This window comes from Erpetoichthys calabaricus, chromosome 3, assembly GCF_900747795.2.
Source record: "Erpetoichthys calabaricus chromosome 3, fErpCal1.3, whole genome shotgun sequence".
Classification (NCBI taxonomy): Eukaryota; Metazoa; Chordata; class Cladistia; order Polypteriformes; family Polypteridae; genus Erpetoichthys; species Erpetoichthys calabaricus.
In genome coordinates, this window is record NC_041396.2 from 119,281,050 (window position 1) to 119,294,499 (window position 13,450).

The 13,450-nt window shown below is 40.7% G+C and overlaps 1 protein-coding gene across 3 annotated transcripts in view; it reads left to right on the forward strand.

Moving 5' to 3' along the window:
• LOC114648337 (endoplasmic reticulum membrane-associated RNA degradation protein-like) overlaps positions 1-13,450 on the forward strand; it is a 146,208-nt gene that overhangs the window by 21,544 nt on the left and 111,214 nt on the right. For all 3 annotated transcript variants that reach the window (XM_028797319.2, XM_051924257.1, XM_051924256.1), the window contains exon 10: positions 6,182-6,211. In XM_028797319.2, the coding sequence (XP_028653152.1) occupies positions 6,182-6,211 (30 nt within the window). The remainder of the gene's footprint in view (positions 1-6,181; positions 6,212-13,450) is intronic.

Here is a 13,450-nt window from a genome sequence, read left to right on the forward strand (position 1 = left end):
AGCGACAGGTGCTCAGCAGGCTCCTATCAATTATGGAGAATCCACTAAACAGTGTCCTCTCCAGACAGAGGAGCAACTTCAGCGACAGACTGCTGTCACTGTCCTGCTCCACTGACCGACTGAGGAGATCGTTCCTCCCCCAAACTATGCGACTCTTCAGTTCCACCCGGGTGGGTAAACGTTAACATTATTCATAGTTATTGTCTGTTTCTACCTGCATTTTTATTACTCCATACATAAACAATATTAAAGAGTATGTGAATTTCTCCTTGGGATTAATAAAGTCTCTCTCTCTGATATAGTGAAAGATGACCCAAACAAATTCTTTTAGTAGCAAAAGAACAGTCAAGGAAAAAGTGAATTGTATCAGGAATAGTAAAAGGAAATTAAAAAAATGCACACAGCAGATGCTCTGTTTATTTTTTTTTCTCATGTCTTCAGATGTGAGGAATTAGATAATCTCCCAGTAGTAAGTCACTACTAAGGAGGTACTGAACAATGTGGTAATTACAGAGAGAGAAGTACAGCTTAGATTAAATAGGCTGAAATCCAAAGAAATCTCCTGGACAAGATCAAATATATCCTTGACTAAGATTTTAGGAAGTCCCCTTGCACTGGGGAAATTCAGAAGGACTGGGAAATGGCAAATATCTCATTATATAACAAAGGTGATCGGACTGATCCAAACAACTATAGGCCTGTAAGCTTAATTTGCATCTCAGGTATATTAATTAGAAGCATAGACACATGGAATACCTTACCAAGAAGTGTGGTAGACAGTAGAATTTCAGGGACCTTCAAAACTAGACTATTTTGGAAGAATTAAGTGGATAGGACTGGCAAGCTGTGTTGTACTGAATGTCCCATTCTTGTCTAGATTTATCTAGATCATTCTAATGTTCTTTGCTGTGCTGCACATTTTCTGTTTTGTCACAACAAATTGATAAAAGTAGATGTCATCATTTTGAAAAATTAGGTCATAAAACTGATCAAGTACAGTATGGTAAAGGCTAAACTAAAATGTTTCCAAAAATCAAAAAATATCTTGCTGTATAAAATTGTTAGTTTAAGCCAAGAATTTTGTTAAAAAAACACTGAAGCCAAAAAAACTGTACCCTTTTCAAAAAAAGACTATAAATGGTTAAAATTAATAAATAAATAAATGGAACACTGTGCCATATTGGCACTTACTGGACAGAAATTAAGTGCCTGCTGTTGGATTTTTTTTTTTTTTAAGAAGCAAAAAAATGTATAAAATCTAAATTTGTGTAATTTAAAAGTTAAACTAAAATACCTGTAAATATAAGATGTCTAACTTTTTTTTTTTTTTTTTTTTGTGTGGAAGATTTTGGTGGAGACCATTGTTATTATATATCTGATTTGAGTAGTGCTAGGTTGTTTGGAATAATATTTATTTTGAATATATGCAAACTACTGAATACAAAGCATTAATGTGTTCCTTACATAACCTAACATTTGTAAAAATCCAGATCAGTGAAAAGTAATAAAACAATTCATTGACATTATAAACACGCTTTTTCCTAATGAAGGACCACATGAAGGCAGAATATATCCCAGCAGCAAAGTATTCATAGTGATATTCAACACTAGATTGCAGACACTCGCAATCAGTTGAATCAAGAAAATGTGACAGCAGAGTAAAACTTAATGTAATACCTTATATTTAAACTTGTGTGTCTACTAGAGGGTGTCCATTGAACCAATACATAATGACAAATACAGAAGGTATTACTGAAAAATTGCAGTCCTGCTGCTTTACATGTTTATAGTATTTAAAACATACTGGCCAACCCGCGGCGTAGCATACGCCGCATAATTATGTATTGATGGGTGAACACTTCCTGAAAGACACAGTTGTCCAAATGGGGTTGGTTTCGAGGATACGACTGTAGGTGAATGAAAAGATGCAACTCTGGAGAGGGCAACATACAATACAGCGTTTTACACGCTGCATACAGCGATTCGCATCCACGACAAATATGATTCTTCTTAGATGGTGCTGGCGCGTCCACCCTCGCTCCAACTAACAGAGACCCGCCCACCAACTGTAAGACCATGGGATACCCCTCGCAAACTGTTCTACACGCTGCATACAGCGATTCACATCCGTGACAAACATGCCTCTTCTTAGATAGTCCTGCCGCGTCCACCCTCGTTCTCGAAGCATACACACCGCCTGGTCATGTGCCCGCTCGCAAGAGAAACTCACGGAGACCCGCCCACCAACTCTAAGACCCATCCATCCATCCATTGTCTCCCGCTTATCCGAGGTCGGGTCGCGGGGGCAGCAGCTTGAGCAGAGATGCCCAGACTTCCCTCTCCCCAGCCACTTCTTCTAGCTCTTACGGGAGAATCCCAAGGCGTTCCCAGGCCAGTCGAGAGACATAGTCCCTCCAACGTGTCCTGGGTCTTCCCCGGGGCCTCCTCCCGGTTAGACGTGCCCGGAACACCTCACCAGGGAGGCGTCCAGGAGGCATCCTGATCAGATGCCCGAGCCACCTCATCTGACTCCTCTCGATGCAGAGGAGCAGCGGCTCTACTCTGAGCCCTTTCCGGATGACTGAGCTTCTCACCCAATCTTTAAGGGAAAGCCCAGACACCCTGCGGAGGAAACTCATTTCAGCCGCTTGTATTCACGATCTCGTTCTTTCGGTCACTACCCATAGCTCATGACCATAGGTGAGGGTAGGAACATAGATCGACTGGTAAATTGAGAGCTTCGCCTTGCGGCTCAGCTCCTTTTTGACCACGACAGACCGATGCAGCGCCCGCATTACTGCGGATGCCGCACCGATTCGCCTGTCGATCTCACGCTCCATTCTTCCCTCACTCGTGAACAAGACCCCGAGATACTTGAACTCCTCCACTTGGGGCAGGATCTCGCTACCAACCCTGAGAGGGCACTCCACCCTTTTCCGGCTGAGGACCATGGTCTCGGATTTGGAGGTGCTGATTCTCATCCCAGCCGCTTCACACTCGGCTGCGAACCAATCCAGAGAGAGCTGAAGATCACGGCCTGATGAAGCAAACAGGACAACATCATCTGCAAAAAGCAGTGACCCAATCCTGAGCCCACCAAACCGGACCCCCTCAACGCCCTGGCTGCGCCTAGAAATTCTGTCCATAAAAGTTCTGAACAGAATCTGTGACAAAGGGCAGCCCTGGCGGAGTCCAACTCTCACTGGAAACAGGTTCGACTTACTGCCGGCAATGCGGACCAAGCTCTGGCACCGATCGTACAGAGACCGAACAGCCCTTATCAGGGGGGCCGGTACCCCATACTCTGAGTACCCCCCACAGGATTCCCCGAGGGACACATGTAGACTGGTTGGGCAAACTCCCATGCACTCTAAGACCATGGCGTGTAAAACAGTTTGCGATGGTGGACGCGGTCGTGCGTCATAACCGAAAAGAATACAGTGGAACCTTGGTTCACGACCATAATTCGTTCCAAAACTATGGTCGTAAACCGATTTGGTCGTGAACCAAAGCAATTTCTCCCATAGGATTGTATGTAAATACAATTAATCAGTTCCAGACTGTACAAACTATGTAAATCTATATTTTAAGTTTTTAAGCACAAATATAGTTAATTAAACCATAGAATGCACAGCGTAATAGTAAACTAAATGTAAAAACATTGAATAACACTGAGAAAACCTTGAACAACAGAGAAAACTAACACTGCAATAGTTTGCGCTATAGCGCTACCAACCGCTGGCTAAAAACACTTTTTTTTTTTTTTTTATGAGTTTTAAGCACAGGGAAAAAAAATTAACATTTGAAAAAATCTGTAATTTAATAAACCACCAAGAAAAGTAACATTGCAACAATGCACACTATGAACTGATCGCTGTAAACAGAAGTGAAAACAAAATCAAGCCCAGTGCATTCTTTAACTGCCTTCCTACCTTATGAGTCCAGCCCCCTCTCTCTCTGGCGCTGCCTGTGTGTGTGCGCGCGGCTCTCTCTCTGGCGCTGCCTGTGTGTGTGTGTGCGCGGCTCTCTCTCTGGCGCTGCCTGTGTGTGTGTGCGCGCGGCTCTCTCTCGCGCTGCCTGTGTGTGTGCCTCTGTCTCTCTCTGGCGCTGCCTGTGTGTGAACCGAGGTTCCACTGAGGTTGACTAATGAAAAGTCAATGTGGCTCAGAGGTGCATGTGGAGTCTAGCAGAGACGAACATGAATGACGCCCGGTGTTGTGAGTTGCTGCGTCCGAGTTGGTGGGCGTGGCTCTGCGAGTTGTCGTCGTATCCAATGGTCTTAGAGTTGGTGGGCCTGGCTGTCTTGTGTGCTTTCCATGGGTGGCTACTTGTCGGCGGCTTAGTGAATTATATATATAGATTTTGAAAAGCCAATGTCCTTATATAATAGTCCATGTATATGTCCTTGGTTTTTGCTGTCCTCTCCAGTGGTCTTTGGGGGTGCCGACATTAAGGGGTAGTCACTGTTGAGCAACTTAACCTTTCTTTGGCCAGCTTGAGAATTGTGGCTTTCTTGTAGCCCTTCTAAAGTTGTCTTTTCTTAGACTTCTTACTTTGATTCTTTAACAAAGAGAAAAATAGGTAACGTAGAGCTTCTGGCAGTATTCATTTATACTTCATGTTCCAAGTACTAGATTGCAGAGCAAAGATGGAACTACTGCCAACCGGTAGCAGACCCATCCGGCCACATGCTAGGGATTGCCCTTTAGTGACCTAAGGCACAAAAATAATGTATTCTTTTGTGGTCACACATGCCAGTTATTGGAAAGCTGTATTCTCTTTCTCAGGCATTTGTTTCACCCTGTGTCATGTTTCTTCTTTCTTCCAAGTCAGAATACCCACTATAGGGTTCCCTTTGGATACTTTGAATATAATATCAAAGTCTCTGGGTGAATCTTTAATGACTATGTTGAGAATATGCAAATAATGCAAAGAAAAAATACTGTTAATAGGAAGATACTATAGTTGTGTCTTTCCTCCCTGTAAAAAGGAATGGAATGCAAACAAGAAAAATTTGTTCTAAAATGTATAGTTTATAACTTGAGAACTGGTAATAGTGATGAGTGAATGCCATTGAGTTTGGTGAAATCACAGAAGTGTTTGGGAACTTCAGTGAATTTTGCAAAGTTCATTAAAGTCAGTAGAGAAGGAGTAACTGAAATATGCTTTAAGTGGATCATAATGGTGAAAATGTTTTTTAAGTGTCCCTGAGGACTAGGGAAGCATCTGCTAACATGTCAGACCAATTGTTTTGACCAAAAATGTGATCTGATTTGTGAGGCAGCTATGCTAACAACTGTGCCTCAAACAACAAAAGATGCAGAAAGAATGATTATGATAAACAGAATAATTCTATGAGGAAAAGTTTGAGAACATGCTTTTCTGCCCATCTCGTTAATCCTATTCACGTAATTTTTCCACCATAATATCAAGTTCAGTTTTTAAGGTACCTAAACTTCTGCTGTGTAGCACAATACTTTATTCTGTGTATTTGATTCTCTGAATGAAGAAAAACCTTTCTAATGTTTGTGTAAAATTTGCCCTTAATGGTTAATTTTTTTTATAAGTTGAAACATTTCAGTTATGTTACGGTCTTGTCTGGATAAAGTGAAACATTTCAGCTCCTGCGATCTTTCCTCATTGCTCATACCTCGGCCTACTCAATCTTCCCTTTTACTTTCTGTAGGGTTGCTATGTCATTCTTGTAATTGGTAACTAAACCTGCACATAGTACCATAGTTGAAGTGTTAAGCAGAACTTCACTCACCATTGTAGTGAAATGTAACTTCCCACTTTAAACCCATGCTGTTTACTAGGTCACATGTCCTAGCCATGTGGTGCTTAATCGGTTTCTTAATAATTACTTATGTTAATTTACCCCATACTTGTTAAGTTTACTGGTCCTGTAAAATAATCCAATCAGCCATATCAATCTTATTATATAATGGGATTATATTTGCTAGATTCTCAACCTTAGAAATGTCTCCAGTGTCTAGTGATTTTTGAAAAATGCCTATCAAAGACTTAAATATGCACAAGGTTTGTATAACCTCTCCAGAGTAAATGTTATCTGAACTAGGTGATTTGTTAGATTTCAGCAATAATCCTAAACCGCACTTTTCCCTGTAACAAAACTGGTCTGTTCACGCTCTTAGAATGCTTGTTTCTTTTTTTTTCCCAGTCTGAAGAATTTTATACAACATTAGATGAGGTGAGTAGAATTTTAAAAATAAACTTTAAACTGTCTTTCATTTACAAAATTAATACAAACTTCCTGGCATAATTACAGTCATACTGTATTCTGTTTGTTAACAAGTTGCAAAAAAATGTATAATGTATTTAAATTTTGGCATCATCATACTGACATATGTCATCAAATGCAGTCATACTTCATTGTTTTACATGTAGCCATATACGTTATTGAAAACTATACTGGAGAAAATACCCTAGTCTTTTAGAAATGAAAATATAACTTATGAAATACTTCAATTTTTGGCCAAGTAAGTTTAGGTGTAAAAAAACACAGGAATAATGTAGCACTCCATGTTGAACAGGACTAGTTAAAAAAAACAATGTTACAGAAGGTTTTTTACAGGTGCAATCATGCAATTGGTTAGTATGGGAAAGATGGTTCCTATAATCCTTTTGGTATGGGTATAATACGTATAGACTCCCAGGGTAGAGTCAGGTTTAAAAAGTTCTCCAAGTCTGTATCTGGTGTATATAAACTGTATGTATGCATCCAATGTGGTATACTTGTTAGAGAAGTCATAACAAAATTCCAGTGCCTGATAACCAAAATAGCCATACCAATGAAATGTCTCTTTACTCAATACCATTTAATACCTTTGGTGGAAATGGAAATCCAATTCTTTTTATTAAAAATACCTTGATTATTAAAATTAATAATGTAATAGATGTTAATAGTGTAACACATATAAATACGAGTAATAACAGCAGCTTTAAAATATTGGTAGAAGTGCCCAGTTTGTGAATTCTGACCACAGATTTATTGTTGCTACTCTGAAGATCCAGCTTGGGTCCAGTAGGCTACCACCTACTAGGAAAATGAGGCTGGACCTGGCCAGACTTCAATATCAGGCTATTTCTGACGAGTTTGTATGTAGTTTATATGAGGAGCTTGCGGACTTGGGTGTGACTGCTGAAGTTAATGTGATGTGGGAGACTTTCGTCACAAGAACTTGAAGGTTGCTGAGGGTTGTTTTGGTGTTGGATATCTCTGGGTGCACAGTTCTTGAGGCTTATCCTACAATTAGCTGTGAGCCACCCAGTCTCAGATTGCACAGGTGGTGAACTAGCTGAGGTTAGGAAAGGGTGCAGGAATCTGCGGTATCCAGGGTGAACTTCTCCAGACTGTTGGTAAGGCTGTCTTCCAGGCATTGCAAGCAATCTTTGCTTCCATTTGGGAGACGGGCATCATCCCTATCTGGAAAGTGATCGCCAGAATTGCGGAAACTACAGGGGGATAATGCTGCTCTTGGTGCCAGGTAAGGTCCTTGCTAGGGTGGTCTTCAGTAGGATCCATGATCACTTGCTTACCTACCAGCGACCGGAGCAGTCTGGTTTTACGCCAAGAAGTCTACTATCGACTGCATCTAGGCAGTAAGTGTTCTCATGGAGTGCATATGTGAATATCTGCAGACTTTCTTTGCAGCCTCTGTTGATTTTTGTAAAGCATTTGACTTAGTTGATTGAGCTGCCCTCTGGGACATCCTGAGACTTCGCGGGATCTGCTCAAGGTTTCTGGATATCATGGCCAGCCTGTACACTGGTACTGTGAATGCTGGGCAGAGTGGAGGCAGAACCTCTGGTTTTTCCTAGTTGATTCTGGGGTTCGTCAGGGGTGTGCTTGCTCTTCTCTGTTCAGTGTTTGCATGGAGTGGGTGTTGGGCAAGGTCGTAGGGTCCAGCGGTTGTAGGGCATCTGTTGGTGAAGAAAGATTCACTGATTTTGACTGTGCTGACTATGCTCTCATCTTTGCGGAGTTTAATGGAGGCTGTGATCAGGGCTCTCGAGAGACTGAGGAAGGAGTTGGAGTGTCTGGGTTTGCAAATGTCCTGTATAAAAAAAAAAAAAAAAAAAAAAAACAAGATCCAGGCCTTTAATGACCTCTTGGGCACAGCCATCAGCAGTGTTGTCTGTCTGTGGAGAGTGTCGACCTTGTTGAGAGGTTTACTTACCTCGGCAGTGACATTCATGACTCTTCCTATGAAGTCAGTAGACGGATTGGGAGAGCATGGGGAGTCCTGAGGTCGCTGGAAAGGGATGTGTGTTGCTCCCGATATCTATGCAAAAGGACAAAGGTCCAAGTCTTTAGAGTCCTGGGGCCTCATGCATAATGCCGTGCGTAGAATTCAAACTAAAACATGGCGTACAGACAAAAGCAGAAATGTGCATATGCACAAAAAAATCCAGATGCATAAATCTGTACGTTCTGCAACTTCCATGTTCTTCTGCTCCATAAATCCCGGTCAGCGTGAAAAGTAACACACGTGCACACACCTGCTGCCCTACCCAAACTCCTCCCAGAATTATGCCTCTTTGAATATGCAAATCAATATAAATAGCCCTTAAACTCAGCCTTCTGTGAAAAGGCAATGGCAAAAGCACAGGGGAAAATAGAATTTCAGCGAATAGCAAGTGGAGGCAAGGAAATCTGTACTATTTGTTGGTTTAAACAGTGGTATAAACAACAAAAGGAAGTTGAACGAGTGACATAGAGTGTGGGAAAAACTCGATTGCTCAAGTTCACAAAGTCACACAGTGCCCGAAATAAAAAAAGGAGTTGCCAGATATCATATTAGGGTACAGAGAAAAGAAAAAAAAAATAGGGACACAGTGAGAAAAAAGCTTGTAATGTCAACTTTAATCTCGAAATTTCCACTTTAATCACGTAGTTTATTTTGTCATTAAAGTAGAACATCATAAACTTCATCTTTAAATCGTTTAATTTACTAGTTTCTCAAATCCCATCGTAACTAAAGTAGCACGTTAAATGCTTTGTTTTGTATGTGTTCTTCTATGTGCTGTATGTGTGTGAATCACTATGTGCTTCTTAAACAGGCTTTCTCTTCCTTCGACTGGACACAGAATCCATTACATTCGTGATATTACAGCTCTCTGAATAATTAAAATACTGAGATGTATACTTGCTATAATTTTCATGATGATAGGAGTTAAAGCATGTTATTAAACATGGGAACATGGTGGCGCAGTGATAGTGATGAGCTGGCGCCCTGTCCAGAGATTTTTCTTGCCTCCTGCAAGATGCTTGCTGTGCCGTGCACGACCTTTTGAAATAGTTTATTGCATCAGTACTGAGTCTTTCAAATGTACTAACCTCCAATTCCTGTCCTTCCTTTTCTTTCTCCACGTAACCAATTGCCACACAATCAGCTGTGTAATAGATGTTAAGCCATCTGTAAGCTGCTTATAATTTGGATTCTTCAAAACTTTTAAGGAACATTGAAATATCTTCGTAGTCCATGTTTAATTATTCCATCCATCTATTCTTCCAGTGTCGCACCAGCAAGAATACAGCTCGAGGCAGGAACAATCCCTGAACTAGCTAGTGCTGCGCCACCGTGTCTTCACATGTTTAATTATTAACAATATAGATTATTTAAATGATAACATTTTATCTGTATAATGTAATAAATGTATTTTGCTGCATTTCATCTTAAAAATGATATCGTCATCATATGTAAATACGCACTTTATAAAGTGGCTCAGGTTGTGCAATATTATAACTGTATCGCAAGTTTACAGTGAGGTAATTGTACTAATAAGTACAAACAGTTCTATAAGGAGCACTTGATAGACTGAGTGTGTTTAGAGTTCTTGGGATGAAACTGTTTTTGAACCACAATGTCCCTACAGGAAAGGCTCTGAAGCGTTTGTCGTATGAGAGCAGTTCAATAGACAGTGTGCATGGCTGAGGCAGCGTGTGCTTGATGCTGTATACCGATAATTCTTTCCAATCGGCTGCTGTAGAGCTGTGGTTCCACACTTAGATACAGTGATATAAATACTCCGAGTGGTGCAGTGAGAGTAATCTGGAAAAAGATGATCCGCTGTGGCAACCCCTAACGGGAGCAGCTGAAAGAAGAAGATGCAGTGAGAGTAACAACGCTAAAGCAGCTATGGTATTTGGAATAGTTTGGCCATTCCGTGGACCATTATATTGTTACAGGTTAATTACAATCAGATGCCTTTGAACTAATAAACGATATGCGGTTAATTTCTGTGTATATGATAAAGCCGCGTTAGGGATGTGCACCTAAAACAGAAAGGGAAACCACAGTGGAACAAAAGCACTGCTTGGATGCTGGGTGCCAGAGTGTACACCAGAGTTTTAGCTAGCGTAAAAATGTGCGTGGCTTTACGCCAAGTTTAGGTTTTATATATCGCGATTTGAGCGTGGAAACAGGCTTATGCAATGTTTTTGTGTGTACACACCGTTTATACATGAGGCCTCTGGTGCTTCCTGTCTTGTTCTATGGTTTTGAGACATGGATGCTATCCAGTAACCTGACATGAAGATTGGACTCCTTCGGTACTGTGTCTCTTTGGAGAATCCTTGGGTATTGTTGGTTTGACTTTGTGTCGAATGAGCGGTTGCTCACGGAGTCCTGAATGAGGCACATTACCTGCATTGTGAGGGAGCATCAGTTACAGCACAACAACCATATGGCACGATTCTCCAAAGGTGATCCAGCTCGCAGGATTCTCATTGTTGAGAATCGGAGTGGCTGGACCAGGCCAAGGGGATGCCCATGTAACACCTGGCTGCGGCAGATAGATGGTCATTTCTGGAGGGTGGGGCTGGACCATGTGTCGTGCCAGGGGAATTACCAACTAGGATCCCAAGCTGTTTCGTCGTTTGGTGGGTGCGGCAACATGCTGTACCAGTGCATGCTTCCTGACCTAACCTGACCCATCAGGTAGTTGCAAGCATCAATTAAGTAAACTTTTATAACAACATGCTTTTAAAATCTGGTTTGTCGGACATTCATTTTTTTTTTTTTTAAGCTTTTTAACATTTTTGTAATATTTTATATTTGAATCAATTGGTAGTTTAAAATCTTACTACTTAGTAATATTTAAACCGGCAAGTCAAACTGATTTATATTTCAGATTTGTGTTGCTTTTAATTGTGCAAATATGTCTCTCCTTTTTTAGTTCCTGTATGAAATCAATTTTGTTAGTTTTGCATTAGAACTCTTGTAAAAAGCCTTTGTTATGCGGTTTTCAAGGTGTCTTATACAGGGCCCTCCATAATATGTAGGAAAACACTTTTTTTTTTTTTCTTCTACTCCTCTACTCCACAGTTTGATTATAAATCAAACATTCCAGATGTGATTTAAGTGTGCATTGCAGACTTTAATTAAAAGGTATTTGCATACATTTCGGTCACACCGTGTAGAAATTACAAGTTTTTATTCATGGCTCCCCTCATTTCCAATTGGTATCACAGGTGTTTGTGATCAATCGTGTGTTTCATTCATTGCTTTATTAGTGCAGGTATAAGGTACCTAAGCTTGCTTCTGTTTACTACTTACGGATTTATAGTTGCAATTGGTTAAACATAAGAAGAGCTGTGCCAATGAAAGTCAAAGAAGCCATTATGAGGATGTAAAACAGTTGTGTCTTGAATATCATTTAGAAGAAGGAATGCACTGATGAGCACAGTAATCGCAAAGGGACTGGCAGGCCAAGGAAGACCTCCATTGCTGATGACAGATGAATCCTCACTATGGTAAAGAAAAAGCCCCAATGCCTGTTTGACAGATGAGAAACAGTCTTCAAGAGGAAGATATGTATGTGTCAGAGACTATACTATTCACAGACTTCATAAATAGAAATACAGAGGCCACACTGCAAAATGCTAAACATTAGTCATCCACAAAATCAGGATGGCCAGATTAGTTTGCGAAAAAGTACTTTAAAGAGCATACAGAATTCTGGAAATGACTCTTGTGGACTGCCAAAACAAAGATTAACCTGTATCAGACTGATGGCAAGAGCAAAATGTGGAGATGAAAAGGAACCGCCAAGATCCAAAGCATGCCCCCTAATCTGTTAGGGCCTGTCCACACGGGCATTCAAATCTTGGTTAAAAGAATGCACTCTAATTGACCTAGGTGTTTAAGTTGCGTTTTGTAGTGGTGCTTAATTGACTTCAAAATGATGTTACATTTGTGGTCATTTTCCTCTGTTAAACACCAACCTGCAGTCCAGATTGTAATTTAGTGTGTTTACCTGCGGAGAACAGTTATCGGTCAGTCTAGAGTGTTTTTAACCTTTGGGGTTTGAGGTTCATCCATCATTGGATATGCAAAATATGAATCAGTTGGCTTTATTAGACCTGAACCTTGGCCCCCTTGTGTTAAAAATTTTCCTGATATGGTGATGTAGGCAGATAAAATATTGCCGCTACTACTGGGTTCACCTTCTTACTCCACACTATGTGAAGAAAGGAAGCTTTTGTGTAGTCTATGAAGAAATGCAACCATTTCCGCACAAGTTCTTCAATTAATGTCGGGTGTCAGTTTTGATTGCCTGCTGCAGGTAATTATAATATAAATGGCAGAGATCCCAGTTCCTTGTCTTGGATCCCTGGATATCTGGTCCTCCAGAATGTTAAATGGACAACATGTAAATGCAACAAAGATGTTTCCTTCACAGTTGTTGGGATTTTAGCAGAAATTGATGCCAAGAAAAACCTGCATGCTTATTTTTTTGATTCCATCTGAACACGCTTCCGACCAAATGCAAGTGATGAAAGCTTGCATGGATCTGTCTGATTTGTTGCAATGAGCAGAAAAACGCTCCATGTTCGATCTGTGCTCACCTGACACTACAGACGGCAGAAAAACACTCCGTTCAGATGTCCGTGTGGGCAGGGCCTTAAACATGGTACTGGGGGTGTTATGACTTGGACATGTAAGACTGTGACAGGTGCTGGCACATTTTACTTAAATGATGTAATTGCTGATGGCAGTTGCACTTTGAACAAGTGTGATTAGCTGTGCCTTTTTTGTAAAAAAAAAAAAAAAAAAAAAAAAAAGGAGGTAGTAAGTATATGTTGTTTTTGGATCAAGATTGAAGTACTGTGAAGGTATATAGAGGCCGAGAGTCCTAGTGGTATCTGTTTTATTTGGTTAAAAAAAACATAACATTTGAAATTGACAAAACGCCAAGTATAATAATAATTCTTTACATTTATATAGCGCTTTACTCGCATCTCAAAGTGTTTTGCATGCAGGGAGGACCCGTGACATGAACCCATGATCTCTATTTCCAGGCAGCAGCGCTACCATTACGCATAGTGTCAATAAGTGGACGCTTGAGGGCGCTGTTGCCCCATGAAACCCAACAGACAGATGCAGACACTGGTTTAAAAGCACCAAGAAGTAATTTAGTTTTC